Source organism: Cololabis saira, chromosome 19 (genome assembly GCF_033807715.1).
Source record: "Cololabis saira isolate AMF1-May2022 chromosome 19, fColSai1.1, whole genome shotgun sequence".
In the NCBI taxonomy this organism is placed as follows: Eukaryota; Metazoa; Chordata; class Actinopteri; order Beloniformes; family Belonidae; genus Cololabis; species Cololabis saira.
The window spans coordinates 11,304,242-11,321,121 of record NC_084605.1 but is presented as its reverse complement, the minus strand read 5'-3'; the positions used below and the strand labels follow the sequence as shown (position 1 = coordinate 11,321,121).

General features: G+C 41.7%; 1 protein-coding gene across 2 annotated transcripts in view; it reads left to right on the top strand.

The window, feature by feature from the left end:
* The first annotated feature begins 7,440 nt into the window (after positions 1 to 7,440).
* The window catches only part of si:ch211-180a12.2 (uncharacterized), a 32,195-nt gene continuing 22,755 nt past the window's right edge, over positions 7,441 to 16,880 (top strand). For both annotated transcript variants that reach the window (XM_061708736.1, XM_061708735.1), the window contains exons 1-4: positions 7,441 to 7,513; positions 11,319 to 11,633; positions 11,747 to 12,040; positions 12,179 to 12,484. In XM_061708736.1, coding sequence (XP_061564720.1) covers positions 7,462 to 7,513; positions 11,319 to 11,633; positions 11,747 to 12,040; positions 12,179 to 12,484 — 967 coding nt within the window. In that variant the 5' untranslated portion in view covers positions 7,441 to 7,461. The remainder of the gene's footprint in view (positions 7,514 to 11,318; positions 11,634 to 11,746; positions 12,041 to 12,178; positions 12,485 to 16,880) is intronic.

Here is a 16,880-nt window from a genome sequence, read left to right as displayed (position 1 = left end):
AATAAAGTCGTAAAATTACGAGAATAAAGTCGTAATATTATGAGAATATAATTTATGAGAACTCTAACAGGAAGAGCTTCTTTTCCCTGTGTTAAAATGAGGAATATTGAGCATCTTGTGAAGTTATATTTATATATTTATAATATATTACGACTTTATTCTCGTAATATTATGACTTTATTCTCATAATTTTTGACTTTATTCTCGTAATATTATGACTTTATTCTCGTAATTTTACGACTTTATTCTCAATACATTATGACTTTATTCTCGTCATTTCCTTTTTTTGTTTTTTTGTTTGGCCCTAATACTCCGTCGTAGATATCAGCACCACTCAAGATGACCAAACTTACTTTCTATACTATACTCTATACCTTATTATCTATAGATGATATTTTGGTAAGATAACCCTTCCTGAGTGACAGCTGTATCATAGTTATCAGCGCAGCACGTCACCCACCCCATTCAGGTTAATTGATGATTCTAAATTGGGTGTATTATACATTTCCTGAATCTTTATGGTCCTGTGAGTATTCACGTTTTTGGATTTTTTCTTTTTTTGTATTTTTTGTATTTTGTGTCTCTAATGTTTATAAAACTAAGCTGGTTCCGTATCTCATTGTGGTGTCCTTAATGTCCTGTATTTGCATGATAAAGACCAGTTTGTGACATTAGCCTCGTGGCTGTTATAGTTTCATAGGAGCCTAATGATGCTCTTCTAGTTTAAGGCTCACAATGACCGGTAACAACAATATAGTAGGGGTATATTATACATTTCCTGAATCCTTATGGTCCTGTGAGTATTCCAGTTTTTGTATTTTGTGTCTCTGTTGTTCCTAGATGACACAGGGCTAAAAGATAGTATATCATTTAGGCGAAAATTGTGTAAAAATGTGTGTTGTTTATAGTTTAAAGAGCTGCAGTGAACTCTATGTTGGTCAGAAAGATTCACATCTTAGCTTGAATGAATGCTTAAAAGGTCCCCTTTAAAATGATACCAAAGACAATATTGTGAAACATTGACAGATATCCTGTACAAGAGTCTAAACCAGGATATGAACCAGCATCTAAAATGTAATTTTCTGAAGGGGTGGGTAACTTTATGAGCTGATAACTATGATCCAGCTGCCACTCAGGAAGGGTTATCATACCAAAATATCATCTACAGACATGGATCTTTTCAAAAATCATAAGTAAGTTTTGTCACCTTGAGTGGTACTGACGAGTGAAATTTTGGGCTCTGGCCCCTGGACTATTAGAGAACAAGAATAGTCAGAAAATAAATGTGTGTGGGAATAACCGAAAAACACAGAGACAATTTCCCATTCAAAAACGTGTGTTGTTTATTAGAAAACCTCAGAACACTGACACTACCAAATGGAGCTGTCCAGCAGCTCAAACCGCATAGAGCTCAACGTCATGATCACATTTAAAGGGGCCACGATCCCTGAACCATCATAGTTGCATGAAGGACAACATGCTGCATTTATTAATGAACGGTGTGTAGAACCACACAAGGTGAATTATGTCCGTAACATTCACTACATGTGCACATTTTAAAAGTGGTGTTATATTCATATGGCTCTGAGGTGATTAAACGTCTGATTAAACCTGTCTTTTCCACCGCGACAACCAGGCACGGCGTTGAGCATTACATAACTACCACAGGGCCCCCGGTTTTTGCGCATGCTCGTCGTTTAGACCAGTGGTCGGCAACCCAAAATGTTGAAAGAGCCATATTGGACCAAAAACACAAAAAACAAATATGTCTGGAGCCGCAAAAAAATGAAAAGTCTTGTACAGTATATAAGCCTTAGAATGAAGGCAACACATGCTGCATGTTTCTATATTAGTTAGAACTGGGGGAAGATTTTTTTTTTCATTATGCACTTCGAGAAAAAAGTGGAAAAGTCGAGAAAAAAGTCGAAAGGTTCAGAAAAAAGTCAAAATTTTGAGAAAAAAGTTGAGAAAAAAGTCAGAATTTTGAGAAAAAAGTCGAAATGTTGAGAAAAAAGTCGAAATGTTAAGAAAAAAGTCGAAATGTCGAGAAAAAAGTCAAAATTTCAAGAAAAAAGTCGAAATGTCGAGAAAAAAGTTGAAATGTTGAGAAAAAAGTCGAAATTTTGAGGAAAGGGAATAGAAAAAAAGAGAAAAAAAGGAAAAAAGAAGAAAAAGAAGAAAAAAGAAAAAAAGGAAAAAAGAAGAAAAAGAGAAAACAAGGAAAATAAAGAAAAAAGGCTCTAGAGCCGCAGGTTGCCGACCCCTGGTTTAGACACACAGAAATTAGCCATTGCTAAAGAGGAATTTGCCTCTATGGAGCGTTTAGGCATAGTTAGACGCTCCAAGAGCCCCTGGGCCTCACCGCTTCACATGGTGCCGTGGCACCCGTGTGGGGATTTTCGCCGTCTTAACAACGTCATAGTGCACGACCGCTATCCAGTTCCACACATCCAGGATTTTTCCGCGCATTTAGCAGAGACAACCATCTTTTCAAAGGTGAATTTAGTACGCGGTTACCACCAGGTTCCCATGAGAGCAGAGGATGTGCCTAAGACCGCTGTAATTACCCCGTTTGGGCTTTTTGAATTTCTGTGCATGCCCTTTGGCCTGAAGGGGGCAGCGCAGACCTTCCAGAGGCTGATGGACTCTGTGTTTGCGAAACCTCACGTTCGTGTTCATTTACCTTGACGATGTTTTGGTAGCCAGTTCCTCAACAGAGGAGCATTTGGCACACCTCAAACTAGTCTTCCAGAGGTTAGATGAACACGGCCTTATTGTCAATCTGGCTAAATGCCAGTTCGGCCTGCCGGTTATTGATTTTTTAGGGCACCAGATTTCAGCTCAGGGTGCAGTTCCACTGCCGTCTAAGGTACAAGCGGTGGCAGAGTTTCCCCGCCCGGCCTCGTTTAAGGCACTGCAGGAGTTTTTGGGTATGATTAATTTTTATAACCGTTTCCTCCCTCAAGCCGTCCACCTCCTGCAGCCGCTTTATGGAGCCTTGCAAAAAAAGAAAGGTTGTGACCCAGTGGACTGGACACCTGACCGCATCAGTGCCTTTGAGGGAGCTAAGTCTGCCCTGACCAATGCACTACTTTTAGCTCACCCATCACCTTCGGTGCCCATTTCTTTGACAACCGACGCTTCGGACATAGCAGTAGGGGGAGTCGTAGAGCAACGGGTGGCAGGAGTTTGGCAACCTCTTGCATTTTTCAGCCGCAAACTACGTGACAGTGAGCGAAAGTATAGTGTCTTTGACCGTGAGTTGTTGGCACTGTACCTCGCCACCCGTCATTTTCGTTTTTTCTTGGAAGGCCGTTCATTCACGGCATATGTAGACCATAAGCCCTTGATCTTTGCAATGTCTAAGGTGACAGAGCCGTGGTCCGCTCGCCAAAAGGGCCATCTAGCGTCCATCTTAGTTCACCACGGACATTCAGCATGTGGCGGGTAAAACAAACCTTGTGGCCGATTGCCTGTCACGCGCGCTTGTGTGCCCTGTAAATCTGGGAGTTGATTTTTCTGCTATGGCTGCTGACCAGGCCAATGACCAGGCCATCGCGACTCTTAAGTCTGCTGGTACCGGTCTCAGACTGGAGAACTTGGCGGTGGAGGTCGGAGGTCCAGCTCTTCTCTGCGACATCTCCACTGGTCGGCCCCGTCCGGTGGTCCCAGTTTCCTGGCGCCAGCGGGTTTTTGATTCAGTACACTCCCTCTCACACCCTGGCATCCGGGCGTCGGTCAAACTGGTTGGGGCCAAGTTTGTCTGGCCCGGCCTCCGCAGGGAGGTTAAGGAGTGGGCAGCTGCATGTGTAGCATGCCAGCGGGCTAAAGTTCACCAGCACACAAAGGCACCCCTGGAACCGTTCCCGATTCCAGCCAGGCGGTTTGACCATGTCCACATCGACCTGGTGGGCCCTCTTCCTCCATCGCAGGGTTACACGCACCTCCTCACCATGGTGGACCGTACCACCAGGTGGCCCGAGGCAGTGCCCCTGTCCTCTACAGGGTCAAAAGATGTGGCGCGTGCTTTTCTGGGTGCCTGGGTCTCACGTTTCGGTGTCCCGTCTGAAATCACGTCTGACATCACGTCTGACAGAGGCCCCCAGTTTATTTCAGAACTTTGGTCGTTGTTGGCGGAAGCTTTGGGACTGCAGGTACACCGTACTACTGCATACCACCCACAAGCTAATGGCATTTGTGAACGTTTTCACAGGTCCCTCAAAGCAGCGCTGCATGCTGCACTCTCGGATGGTAACTGGGTGGACCGCTTAATGTGGGTCATGCTATGTTTGCGCACGGCCCCGAAGGAAGATTTGAATGCCCGCAGAGCTCGTGTTCGGTCAGCCGCTTCGTGTGCCAGGAGAATTTTTTGGATAATTTTTCGGCTTCGCAAACTCACCCAGCAAGCAGTTCCTTCGCATCTAATAGTTTTTTGACCCCGGGGCCCATTCACCACTGACTTCGCACCCATCAGGACTGTAGGGAAGGGGGGCGTGGTCACGGGGCGTTTTATGGTTGCTTAGCAACGCATGTTCTGTTGAGTTGTCAGCTGTTAGTTGTCAACTGTCAGTTTCTGTTGTCTGGGAATAAAGTCCTGTTTTACCAACCTCTGGAGTCGAGCCTCATCCTGCCACAGTATCACCACTTCACATACTCTTTCTTTCTTTTCAAAGACATGAATCTGTATATTGATGGATTTCTGCAAATATTACTGTATTTATATAAAACACCTTAGTGAGCATTAATTTAATAAGACATGTCAAAAGGGTAAAAGGAAAAAAAATTATCATGTGCTGCGAAAGTGTGTGTCCTTGTGTGTTCTTGTGATAAAGTAAACAAAGGCTGTTCTTAAGAATAATTCATATGTAAACGTCACTGTTGTCCAAGAGGTTGATCACTGTGCCCGTGTAGGATTTCACTTCCCAACAGTGTTATCGTCTGCCAGATTGGGCGTTGCTGAAAACATCGAAGGAAAAAAGAAAGGAAAAGCCTGCAATGTTCTGGGAGCAAATACTTTGATCCGATAACACTGATGAATTTGTATATGAATAAATTGGGGAAAAAAAGTCATGGAAAAGGAACAAAGCAACTCATGATCAAAACGTCATACAATGTCATGCATCAAACATGGTGTAGTGAGTATGATTTTATAGCCGTGATTCAATGTCAAAGGAACAAGCTCAAATTTGTCAGCTGACAGAAGTTGCTGAACTCAAAATCTCAGAAATAGCTTCCTTGAAATAGTTGTAATTAAATTCATTTACTTGAAATAGCTGTAATTCCTACTTGAATTAAAGCTCAAAGTCAACATTTTGATCACATCTCAATTGTTTTTATTTTCTAATTGATTATTTTGGTGTGTAAAGGGCAATCACAAACAAAAAGCTGCTGTCATTTTTCAAAATAAATCTGGACATGACTGTAGATTAAACTGGCTCCAGTCATAATAAAATGTTTTTTTATTTATTTATTGAATAGCCAAAGGTTGTTTCTTTCTTTAATAGTTTTTTTGTTTTGTTTTTTAGCATCGTTCAAAGCACGTTTTGTGACATGAGCCAGGGAAGACTTTGCTGATGTCACAGTTAAAGGAGCATGAGGCAGGATAGAGGCAGGATTTATGAAAAAAATTCGTATATGTTTTAAGTTTTCTAGTAATAATGTCAGGTGAAGCGTTCCAAACCAAAAAGAATGAGCCCTCTAGCGTATCTCTCCATTGCCTTGAACAGGCTGTGTGCTGCAAAATGTGCTGCAATTCCGGGCCGGAATTTCCTGCGCTGTCCTGCGGATGTGACGTCACATGACGCTGCATGCACGTTCTCCCCGTTCTCCCGTGCCAGTGTCGGTGCTTTTTTTTCCCACCTGCTTTTTTTTATCGGAGGTCTCCCGTACGTGATGACGTTCCGTCTTGTGATTGGCTTTTGACCGTTTGCGTGAAAAGACCAGGAACAGAATGACTACAGCAGCCGAGAGAGAGAGAGAAGTCATTGAAAGAAGGTCGTGTCGTGAACAGCAGTTATATGTTTCTTCTCCCTTTTACCTCCACTATGATCTGCTGCTTCTGACTTTACAGAAGTGTATGTCTCTATATGTTCTCATTGTTGAATCTGTAAATGTCTAAGCAAAATAGTCATAATACATTATATAAATATAATTAAAAAAATGTAACGTCAACTAAGCGCTCACTGATTAATCCGCAATTGCGGAAGACATGGTGAAAAACTACCTTCCTAGCTTAACATGGCAAAAAAATACCATCACGGGGAAAAAATGCACACTTCCGGGGAAAATATTTCAGCCCGATACAATCTGGTACTCACACCGGCTTCACTGTTGGCTGCAGTACCCCCAACGGCCGTCGTGGCGAAGGGTGGCGCTAGAGAGTCTCATTTCTTAAAAGGAGCTCATGCTCCTTTAAATGAAAGCAGCCACACTGGGAGCACGACAGGACTTAACTTCAGGATCTTCCCAATAGTTGACTTACTTCATACCTTCTCTCAGCTGGGGTACCATCAAACCAAACATGCCCCTCCTTTTATCTGACTTGGCTGAAGTTTTCTTAGTCTTTGAGCCTGCTGAATCACTGTCAGACAAATAAAGGAGAAAAAACCAACACTGAAAGTCAAATATGTGAACATAAGCATCAAAAGCAAACAAGAGAATATAACTCATTAATCACCTTTTTTCTTAAAAAGACTCTGAAGCCTTGCTTTTGTTACCTTGAAGGAAAGGACAGCAGAGAAAGAGCGAACAAAAGAGGAAATTCTGGCAGAGGTCAGAGAGAAACGTCTAACTCAGCCGCACAGATACCCTCTGTGATCCTGAAATAAGAAATTAATCCAGCTGGTTTGTGCTTAGACCAATTTAAAACAGCTTATTGCATTCATCAATGTTCAGATGGGACTCAAATGGACAACAGTTTGTCCTGCAAACATGAAGCACTTGTTCTGTATGCGTAGCCTTTAACTACCAGAGGACTCATCATAACTGAAGCAAATGGACGAACGAACTGAAGATAAAACATGGAGATAAAAAGACTTTTTGTCTTCCAAATGTATCGCCACACTAACTTTCACACACACAGAAAGGAGCTGACGTCTCGCCTGAGTGTTTGCCCACATAAACTCAGTGGGGATTACACTCTCCACTTGTTCATGGCAACACTGCACCAATGTAAAGTAGCCCCCAGAACCTTGGCCGGAGGTCCGGCTGAATTTTAAGTGCCCAGTTTCCCCTCTTGTGCATTTCTGCGCATCTCCCTTCTTTTACTCCCTCTCCACGCTCCTTTACTTTTCGGGGCTTATTTAGAAGAACTTATACATATCAAGGGCCTCTTTCACTGCTGTGAGGCCCGTGGACAATATGTCTTACTGCCCAGGAAGACAAACACGCCCACTGCCATCTCGTATGGCTATATAAGACGGCTAAAAGACCAGATGATAAGAAGTCAGGACAAGCCCAGCCATGGAGAGCAAAGTCCTCATCTTTATGATGTTCCTGATGCTCATTAATCCCGGTGAGTATTGTTTCATTGCACTCACAGACGAGCTACAAAGGTTAAGCTGACCAGCTGAAACTGGAAATGTGCAGAAGAACTCTGCACATTCTTTAGTTTGTATGGAGCAGAGTTGGGTAGTAACGAGTTACATTTACTCCGTTACATTTACTTGAGTAAGTTTTGGGAAATTTTGTACTTTTAGGAGTAGTTTTGAATCACTATACTTTTACTTTTACTTGAGTAGATTTGTAAGAAGAAACTGTTACTCTTACTCCGCTACATTAGGCTACGTTGAGCTGTTACTTTTCTATTATCCCTTTTATTCGCGTACGCGTCAATCTCATGACATCACTGAGTGATTCTTTGGGAAAAAATGTTTGTTTTTGCATGTTTTGTCACATTTACACAGACTCAAACACACACAGTTTCTATGAGTTCATGTTTGTTCTAGTTCTGCCTTGTTAAAAAAGAAAAGTACAAAGGCTTGACATTTTGTGCTACTTGTGCTTCATTAATTTTTTTATTTTGTTATTATTTTATTATTTACTTGAATTTACTTTAAGATTATTTTAATTTCAGCTATTTTTTATTTTTTCATAAATTTTAATTTATTTTATTATTTTATTGATTTAATTTGCCTAAAGATGATTATTTTGTACTTTTGTCTGTTTGAATGGACGTGTTAAAAAAATAAATCAGACGTTACTCAACAGTTACTCAGTACTTGAGTAGTTTTTTCACCAAGTACTTTTTTACTTTTACTCAAGTCATTATTTGGATGACTACTTTTTACTTCTACTTGAGTCACATTATTCTGAAGTAACAGTACTTTTACTTGAGTACAATCTTTGGCTACTCTACCCACCTCTGGTATGGAGTTGCTGTTAGTCGTTGTGAGGTTGGAGGCCTGGTGGTCATATCAACACGTGTTAGCATCTACACGTGCCTTCATTTCTGAAGTGATTTAGGGGAGACACCAGCATTCACGACAGGTCAGGTCAGGGTCAATGTTACTGTTACAATCAATGAATCGGGGAATGGAAGTTGTGAGTGACACTTGGAGTGAGTGAGAAGGAAAGGTTAATGTTTACAATGGATTTGAGGGTGTGTTTTTTATAGTGGAGAGATTTGATTTCATTTAGCAAGGATAGTGAAATAGTTTGTGGCTTAGCAAAATAAAATTCTGATTTCCAAAAGAAACGAAAAGACAAGCAGGTGTGCAAAATGGCAAAACATTCAGATAGAAATAGTAGCTAAAGATAAAAAATATGTTGCACTTACATTGTAAACATTTATACCTGAATATCGAGGCAAATTTTCAGCCACATTTTCCATCTTGAGCACGAAAACTGTTTAAGGATTGTTTACCAGTATCCTCCACGATCTCACTGTTTTGTATACAGCTTAATGAACAAATCAATATCCCCGTCTTTTTTTAAGCAGGAGACGTCTTTCTTTTTCTTTTTTTTTTGCCATCCAAAATTGGAAAAAAAAAAAAAAAGAAGAAAAGAATCACATTCAAATCAAATGTCTAAACTGAATTGATTGGTTTAAATAACTTCAATCAGTTTGAATCACGGAGAGGAAAATTACCTCCTCCTCTGTGAAATAACAAAATGTTTGCTTTTAAATGGCTTGGACTGTTTGTAAGTAAAAAATAGAAGTGTTGAAAATGTTCGTCATTTCTTTTCATGCATTTGCTCTCCGTGTTCACCACCACAATGACTCATATCACACTTATCAAGAGGTGTAAAATAAACACTTCACGCCGTTCCCCCTCCACTTGGTGCTATAAGTGGATGCAGGTATTTATTGGACAAGTTACTAATTAAGCAGATTTGAAGGCTTGGTCCATCTGAAAGGCTTTAAGTGTGTTTTCACACGGCCGCAGAAGTACTAGCAAAAATTTTGAGTACAGTTTGCTGAGAGCGATACAAAGAAACAAACAATATAGAAAGAAAAAGCCAACTCTGGATCAAAGCACACAGTCGTTATGTTTCAATAGTCTTCAGCTCTTTGCTTCGGGGCATTTGTATGACAGTCTTGCAGGACTGTTGCATCGATTCCAGATGTACCAGCGGCCCATTCTGTGGGCATAAATGCACCACCATGAAGTCAAAGAATCAGGGATGCAGGCGTTACTGCACGGTGCTTTCTGAGCACGCAGTGCCCATGGTTTCTGAAAAAAGTGTTTTTCTGACCACAGAGAAATTTGCCAATTATTTTCCAAACAATTTATTCTCCAGCTCCATTTAAAATGAGCCGTGGCCCCTGATGGTCGCGTACAGCATCTTCTTTGCGTGACAAAGTTTTATATCACGATAAACTGTGTTTGTAGGAAACTTCTGGGAGTTTTTCCCTGATGCAGTGATTTCCATCATAGAAGCATTCCTGTTTTTTTTTTTTTAACTTAGAGCATCCTGAAGACGTGAGGATCATAAACATCAGACTTTTTTTTTGGGGGGGGGGCACCTGATACTGAATATAGTATTAATTTCTTGCGCTGAAAGATTTCTCCAAATTATCTAAATCTTTTGATGAGAAATATGTACGGTACATTTTGATATTCAAATATTTAAAGCCTTGGCAATCTTTACTATGAGTGCCTTGTGACACATATTCTGTGTCACACGTTGTATGATGATTTCACCAAGTGATGATCCTCTTGTCATCTTTATTTCTAAGAAACTCTTTTGGATGCTCTCTCTAGGATGCTCTTACACTGAATTATCTCACCGACCTATTTTTGTTGATAATTTCTCAACTTTGAGAAGTGTTGCTGCAATCAAATTCTAAATGAGCTAGTATTTTTCAGGAAATGGTATAACATCTAAGTATTAATACTTCACATGTTTTCTATATTCTGTTGTGAATAAAATACGGGTTTATGAGCTTTGCAAAATACTGTGTTCTGTTTATACCGTATTTTCCGCACTATAAGGCGCACCTAAAAGCCTTTAATTTTCTCAAAAACCGGCAGTGCGCCTTATATATGATCATTACGGTAATTTCTGTTACTGTAGTCAGGGGGATTGTAGCTACTGTAGTTGGTGTCGCCGAAGTAATGGGGCTAAAATCGTCAGGAATCGTCACAGACGTTCAAGACAACAGCAGCGACGCTGACTCGCATAATGGCGACTTTGACGAGACGGAGAAAAGCTGGTTTTTATTTTGTTAATAAAGTTTGACATACGGTACTTTTCTTCTTGTTTTTTTTTTTGCATTTTCTGTAGGATTTTGTAGCATTTCCTGTAGCACAGCTCCATCAGGTAGATACGTAACTCAACCCCAGCCACTATAGTACGGTATTTTACCAGATATTTAGTGTGCCTTATAATGTGGTGCGCCTTATATATGGAAAAAGTTTTAAAATACGTCATTCATTGAAGGTGCGCCTTATAGTGCGGAAAATATGGGTAGTTACATTTTATACTGTGAATTAGGGTTACCTAAATTTAGTTAAAACAAAAACAACTTAACACTAGATTTGGTTCATGTCTTAGATCAGACTAAGTCTTTTTCAGCAAGGGGTAGTGACAAAGGCAAAAATTCATCATGAAATTAACAACCTCACCCAGCACACAGAAAAACCGCAGCAATTTCATTCAAAAGAAGAAAATTGTGTTATTTCCTGTTTTTAAAGAGGAAATGCCTTTACAAGTGTTACACAACTTGCAGAAGTCTTACTAAATGTCTCTTGGTCATGACACTTCTTTAAAAAGGAGTCATGAAATACAAAGGTTAATCCATCCAATGTTGCAGTAGGTAGCATCAGCAAGGCTGTTGTTTTCTCACCATCTAAATTCCCTTTTTCTGCTCACAGTGTCTTCAACGGATGTTCAGGCCAACCCGAGTACCAACGCAACCCTCCCCTGCAATGCGTCTGTAGCAGGAGGCCATATAGACGTGTCTTTGATCAAAGTTGACTGGATTAAAAACGGCTCTGCTATTGCCTCGTTTGGAGAAGCAGCAACACAAATAGAGGAAGGCTTCAGCTGGGACACCACTGATTTCATCAATGGGGACTTTTCAGTCACTATTCTTAAAGCCAGTCTCAGCCTGCAGGGGGTGTATGAATGCACAGTTAATTACAACTCCTCTCTTCTTTTCTCCAGCAATGTCACATTCACTATCCTTGGTATGTCTATGTCCACTTCTTGTAATGTTCTCTTTAATTACTCATTTAATGCTCAAATGAACCACAAAGACACCTTCTTTGCCCTGTTTTTCCTCTTCTTGTCTGTGTTTCAGCTCCCCCCTCTCTCTCCGTGCCTCAGCAGTGGGTGGTGTTGGAAAAGGAAGCCCATATTGAGTGCCGTGCTAGTGGTTTCTACCCTTCTCTTGTGTCTTTTACGTGGACCAGAGATGGGCAAGAGATTAAACATCCCGATCAGGTAGAAGGTGAGCTGGCCCTGGACGGGTACTACACAGCTGTGTCAAACCTCACTGTCTTCCCTTCCCGTGAGGACCAGAATATGACCTTTAGCTGCAGAGTGGCACACAGCGGCGACTACCAAGAGTTGAATTTCCACCTAAATATTACCTGTGAGTTGCATAAATACATGCCATTTCTGCACAATAATGACAGATTATGCATTCAATGAGAGCACCTGTGATAGCCATGACGATGATGGATTAAGCCCAAAACTGAAGCCAAAAGCTTTTGACTTTTCCTGTCCTCAGATCTCCCATCTGTCAGACTCTCTGCCGTGGCATCGCCCTCCAAAGACGTTCCTCTCACCCTTTACTGCGATGTGGAGAGTTTCTACCCAGAGGAAATTTCCGTGTCCTGGTATCAAAACGGCTCGGCCCTCCCTGAACTCCCTGTTTCTGATCAGAACCCAGATGGCACCTTCAAGACAAGGCGCTATTTCACTTTGAGCTCAGAGCAAAGACAGCAACGTGGGGGGGTTGAGTGTGCAGTAAACCAGCCTGGAGTAGGATATTCTGTCAGCGAGGCTGCAGACCTGGACCAACTGGATCCCCTGGGTGAGATGTTTTTTTAGTTTTGCACTGTCTTCCAAAGATAAAGACAATCAGTTTTGGTTTTCCTTTCTCTAAATTCTTATTTTATTTTATTTTGAATTTTGAATTTTTCGCAAATACTCTGAGCTGTTAGTAAGTCTGCTGACAAGAAACAAAAAGGGAATAAGCAGCAATGACAGTTTTCAACTGATGTCATGTTCTTATTGTTCTATATAGGCTACTTGGACACGGAAACTGACACATATTTAATGCAATGCACGTTTATTTGTAGAGGACAACTCATACACAAGGCAATTCAAACTGCTTTAGAGCTACATGAAATCACAAGAAGGCAAATAAAATCCTTCTATAAATCAGAAAAGTAATAAATAATTAATTAATTTAATTCAAACAAAGACAAAACCTTTCAGTTGTTATCAGTGTTGTGCTAGTTACTGAAAAATAGTAACTAGTTACCGTTACTAGTTACTTCATTAAAAAAGTTACTCAGTTAGTAACTCAGTTACTTAGACCAAAAAGTAATGCGTTACTATGAAAAGTAACTATTTAGTTCCTTTAAATAAAAACATTTTTTAAATGCTCCCATGAATGCCCCTCTAGCCTTCATTTCAGCAGGTACTGTATGGATTTGCATTGTGCATTGTGTTCTGCATTCTGATTGGCTAAATAGTCTCCCCGCTTCTTCACTTCCTGTATCAATAACGTTGGTTGCTTAGCAACAATGCTGAAAACGGCCAATGAGCTTCAGCAGCAGCTCAAGAACGGGAGCCTTTGACGAATCAGTCATTACAGTCTCAAATATAACCAATGGTGGCATGTCGGTTTAGAAGAATCTTTTTGCCCAGAAGAAAAAAGAGCGACAAAACGACCCATAACTATTTTCTTCTCCGCGGGCTTTTGGAGAAAAAGACGCTACAGAGTTGGGATGCAGCGGCTCAGAAGAGCAGGGGAATACGTGCTGATCTCCACAATTTGAAGCCTTCTATAATAATTGTAAAAAAAATTTCACTTATCACAGGTTCTTTTTGGAACGTAACCCCTGCGAAAAACCAGGGATTACTGTAATGACAATATCTCCACGTTGCGAACCTAACTTTTTCTTGGCTCATGACCGCTCATGTTTTTGAACGCGTTTCCTCCGGTCTCCATGTGGGGAAAAAAGGCTTCACTGTATCCTGAAATAACGGAGTAACGCACCGTTTGGTAACGGTAACTGCGTTACTGAATTTAAAAAGTAATGCGTTAGAGTATTAGTTACTGCAAAACTAACAGCGTTACTGTAACGCGTTACTAAATAACGCGTGTAGTCCCAACACTGGTTGTTATATGCAGAGCTAAATATAACTCAGACTCATTTTAATTGTCATTGAGTCAGCGTCCCGACACAACAAAATGTATTCCAGTACAGCCGGTCCAAGACAACAAAGACACAGCAGACACAGGTAGACAGATGCCTGAGGCTGCAGCCAGAGGAGGCACCGCCCTTATCATTAGCTGGGAAAGGATGACACTGGGGATAAGGAGGGGGAAAAAATACATCTTCACACTGTGTAAAGACGCATTATGAATGTGCAAAAAAACACCTCAGCACAGAGAAAAGCAACAGACTCCACAACGTCATAAAAGCATATTTGGAGTGGGTGAGTGTGGAGGGGGGGGGAGGGGGAGTTTCCCGGCACAGGCCACCTGACTGATCACCGAAGCCTGCTGGCTCAGCGTTTCAACCTGCTTTACTGTGTTGGGAAGGGATACGGGAGAGCCAGGAAAGGTGTTGGATAATGAGAGAAGTGTGTTTATTTTTGTGTGAGTGTGTTCGTGTTTGTATGAGTGGTAAGTCTGTGAACTATGCCCAGATTTATAATTTCCGCAACCATTGTCCTTGATGTTATCAGCCGGCTTGATAGCTATATAGTTTTAATACAGTTCCACAGGTGTCAAGAGGGAAAGGGGGGGTTTCATACATCCAGGGAGATTATGGCTAGAGCGACCTGCCAAGCCACTCCCGCCAAGGTGTGTAAAAAAAAAAAACAATTGTATTGTGGTCAGGCCAACTCCAGTAGTTTTCCGTCTGCCTTAAGTCTCTTTGGTTCATCTCAATGGAGACAACAGCCGAATTTGTGGTAAATTTCCACTAAGCCGAGCTTCCAACTTCTCCAATATGTCGGGCCTTCTGTCAGGCTGGTGTGGTGAGGACCCAGATGCAGGAGAGAGAGTGGGAGGCCGGAGGCAGGAGTTCTCAAAAAACAAAGATTTATTAACAAAAAGGCAAGAATCAAAACACAAAGCGCTGCTTGGCAGGATCAAAAAACTCACGGATACAGGGATCAAAAACTGGAGCAAAAACAGGCAGGACACATGGAGGGAAGAACAGTACGGAACCACGAGGAGCAAGGGAATGACAAGACCAGATATACACAGGGGATAACGAGACACAGGTGCAGACAATCAGGGCAGATGGGAAACAGGCGGGGCAAAACAGAAACTCAAAGACTGGGGGGAAGTGTCAAACCCTGACACAATGTCTTTTCCATCCTGCCAATGAGTTCCAAAACCACAGCTAGCCTGCGATTCTGTTCAAGAATTGCAGGCCACGATTTTGCTCACACAACGTTTGAGTCTGAGTGTTGGTCGCAGACCTTATCCATTCAGACATGCCAGGCAGCTTTGAAAGGGCCAGAATAGCTGTCAACGTTTTCCAAAAACGTTTATATGCCAGGTAACCGCCAGCTCCTAAAAGTAGAAATCCTGTAATCAGAAATCCAATTTTGAAGGCATCGTCAACATCCTCGACCAACAGTATGGACAGACACAATCCTCCACTTATTCCAGGAGTCCATCGTGTATCCAGGAGCAAACGTCCCATCGGGTCTTCTCGTTGAGATCATTTTGTCAATTGAACCAATTCCATGATTTTAGACATTTTCGGAGGATATGCAAAGAGACGCTCCAGTAGAGTGATAAGACAGCACAAAACAGAGCAGCAGCAGGGCAGATATGGAAGGAGTGGGAGAAGAAAAGCGTCTGCCTTCGCTGAAAGCAGGAAATTCTTGTGGCCTGAATTTGAAAATTGTCATAGTTGATGCCTGTCTCACATCTTCTGGAAGACTGTTTGAGATTTTAGAAGCTTAAAACTGAAACGCAGCTTCAAATTGTTTACTCCTGGCTCTGGGCACTACCACAAAACCACTTCCTGAGGTTCTCACCTCAGTTGGTTCATATGGCTCTAACATGTTAGAGATATATTTTGGTGCTATGCCATCAAGAGACTTGTACACAAGCAACGCTGTTTTAAAGTCTATTCTCTGAGCCAGTGCAGAGACTAATATGGTCGTATTTCCTGGTTCTAGTCAGAACTTGAGCAGCAGCATTCTGCATTTACTGCAACTGTCTTTTAGCTGGTTTAGAGAGCCCAGTGAGCAGCCAATTACAGTACAGTAACCTGCTAAAGACAAACGCATGGATTAGTCTTTCTAAATCTGGTTTAGAGACTATTCCTTTAATTCTTGCAATGTTCTTTAGATGGTAAAGATCTGCTAATGTCCAATATTACCTCTAAATTTCTAAAGCCGGGCATACACTGTGCGATTATCGGCTCGTTTTGAGCCGATTTTCCAGTCGTGCAACTATTTTTTGGATTGGGCCAGATTTTGACCCAATCGTTGGTCGTGCCTCGTGCAGTAAACGTGGGGTAACGATGAGAGATTAACACCTCACAACGAACTCCCGATCACGAATCGTGTGCTCGCAAGAAAATCAAACGTGTTTGAAATCCTGGTCGCTCCTCGTGAAGGAATCACAGTTGAAGCAGCTACGACCCGATTGGACTCATCCTTTCGCAGAGAGCATGCACAATCTCTGATGTTACGTCAAAAACTATTATTTGTAATTTAAAGTGTTGCAAATTCACATTACAAATCATGTTTTAATAGCAGAAAAAAAGGAAAAAAAGCATTTCCCACGTCTGCCCAGCCAATTCCTTGTCCAATCACGGCGTTGTACAAATTGCTAAAGGCTGATTTATGGTTCCGCGTTACACCAACGCAGAGCCTACGGCGTAGGGTACGCCGCCGATTTAACGCGGAACCATAATTAAGGTTTAAGGCAGCGTGTTTGTTTTTGCTGAGCATCTTCGGTGTCTCCCACTTCAGGGTTCTTCCTCTTCCACTTCTTTTTGACGTTGCAGTTCCAGTACACAGAAGTTCGACGTGAGGATTATGATCGTATAGTGTGAGCAGACGGGTCGCATCAGAGCATCGGGACGTACAGTGTGAGACCATAAATCGTGGGCTGTGAACTTTTGAACTCAGCGATCTAGTCGTGCAGTGTGAGATGGGGCTGACTCAAACGATTTAAAATATCGCACAGTGTATGCCCAGCTTAACCTGATTATTAGGTTCTA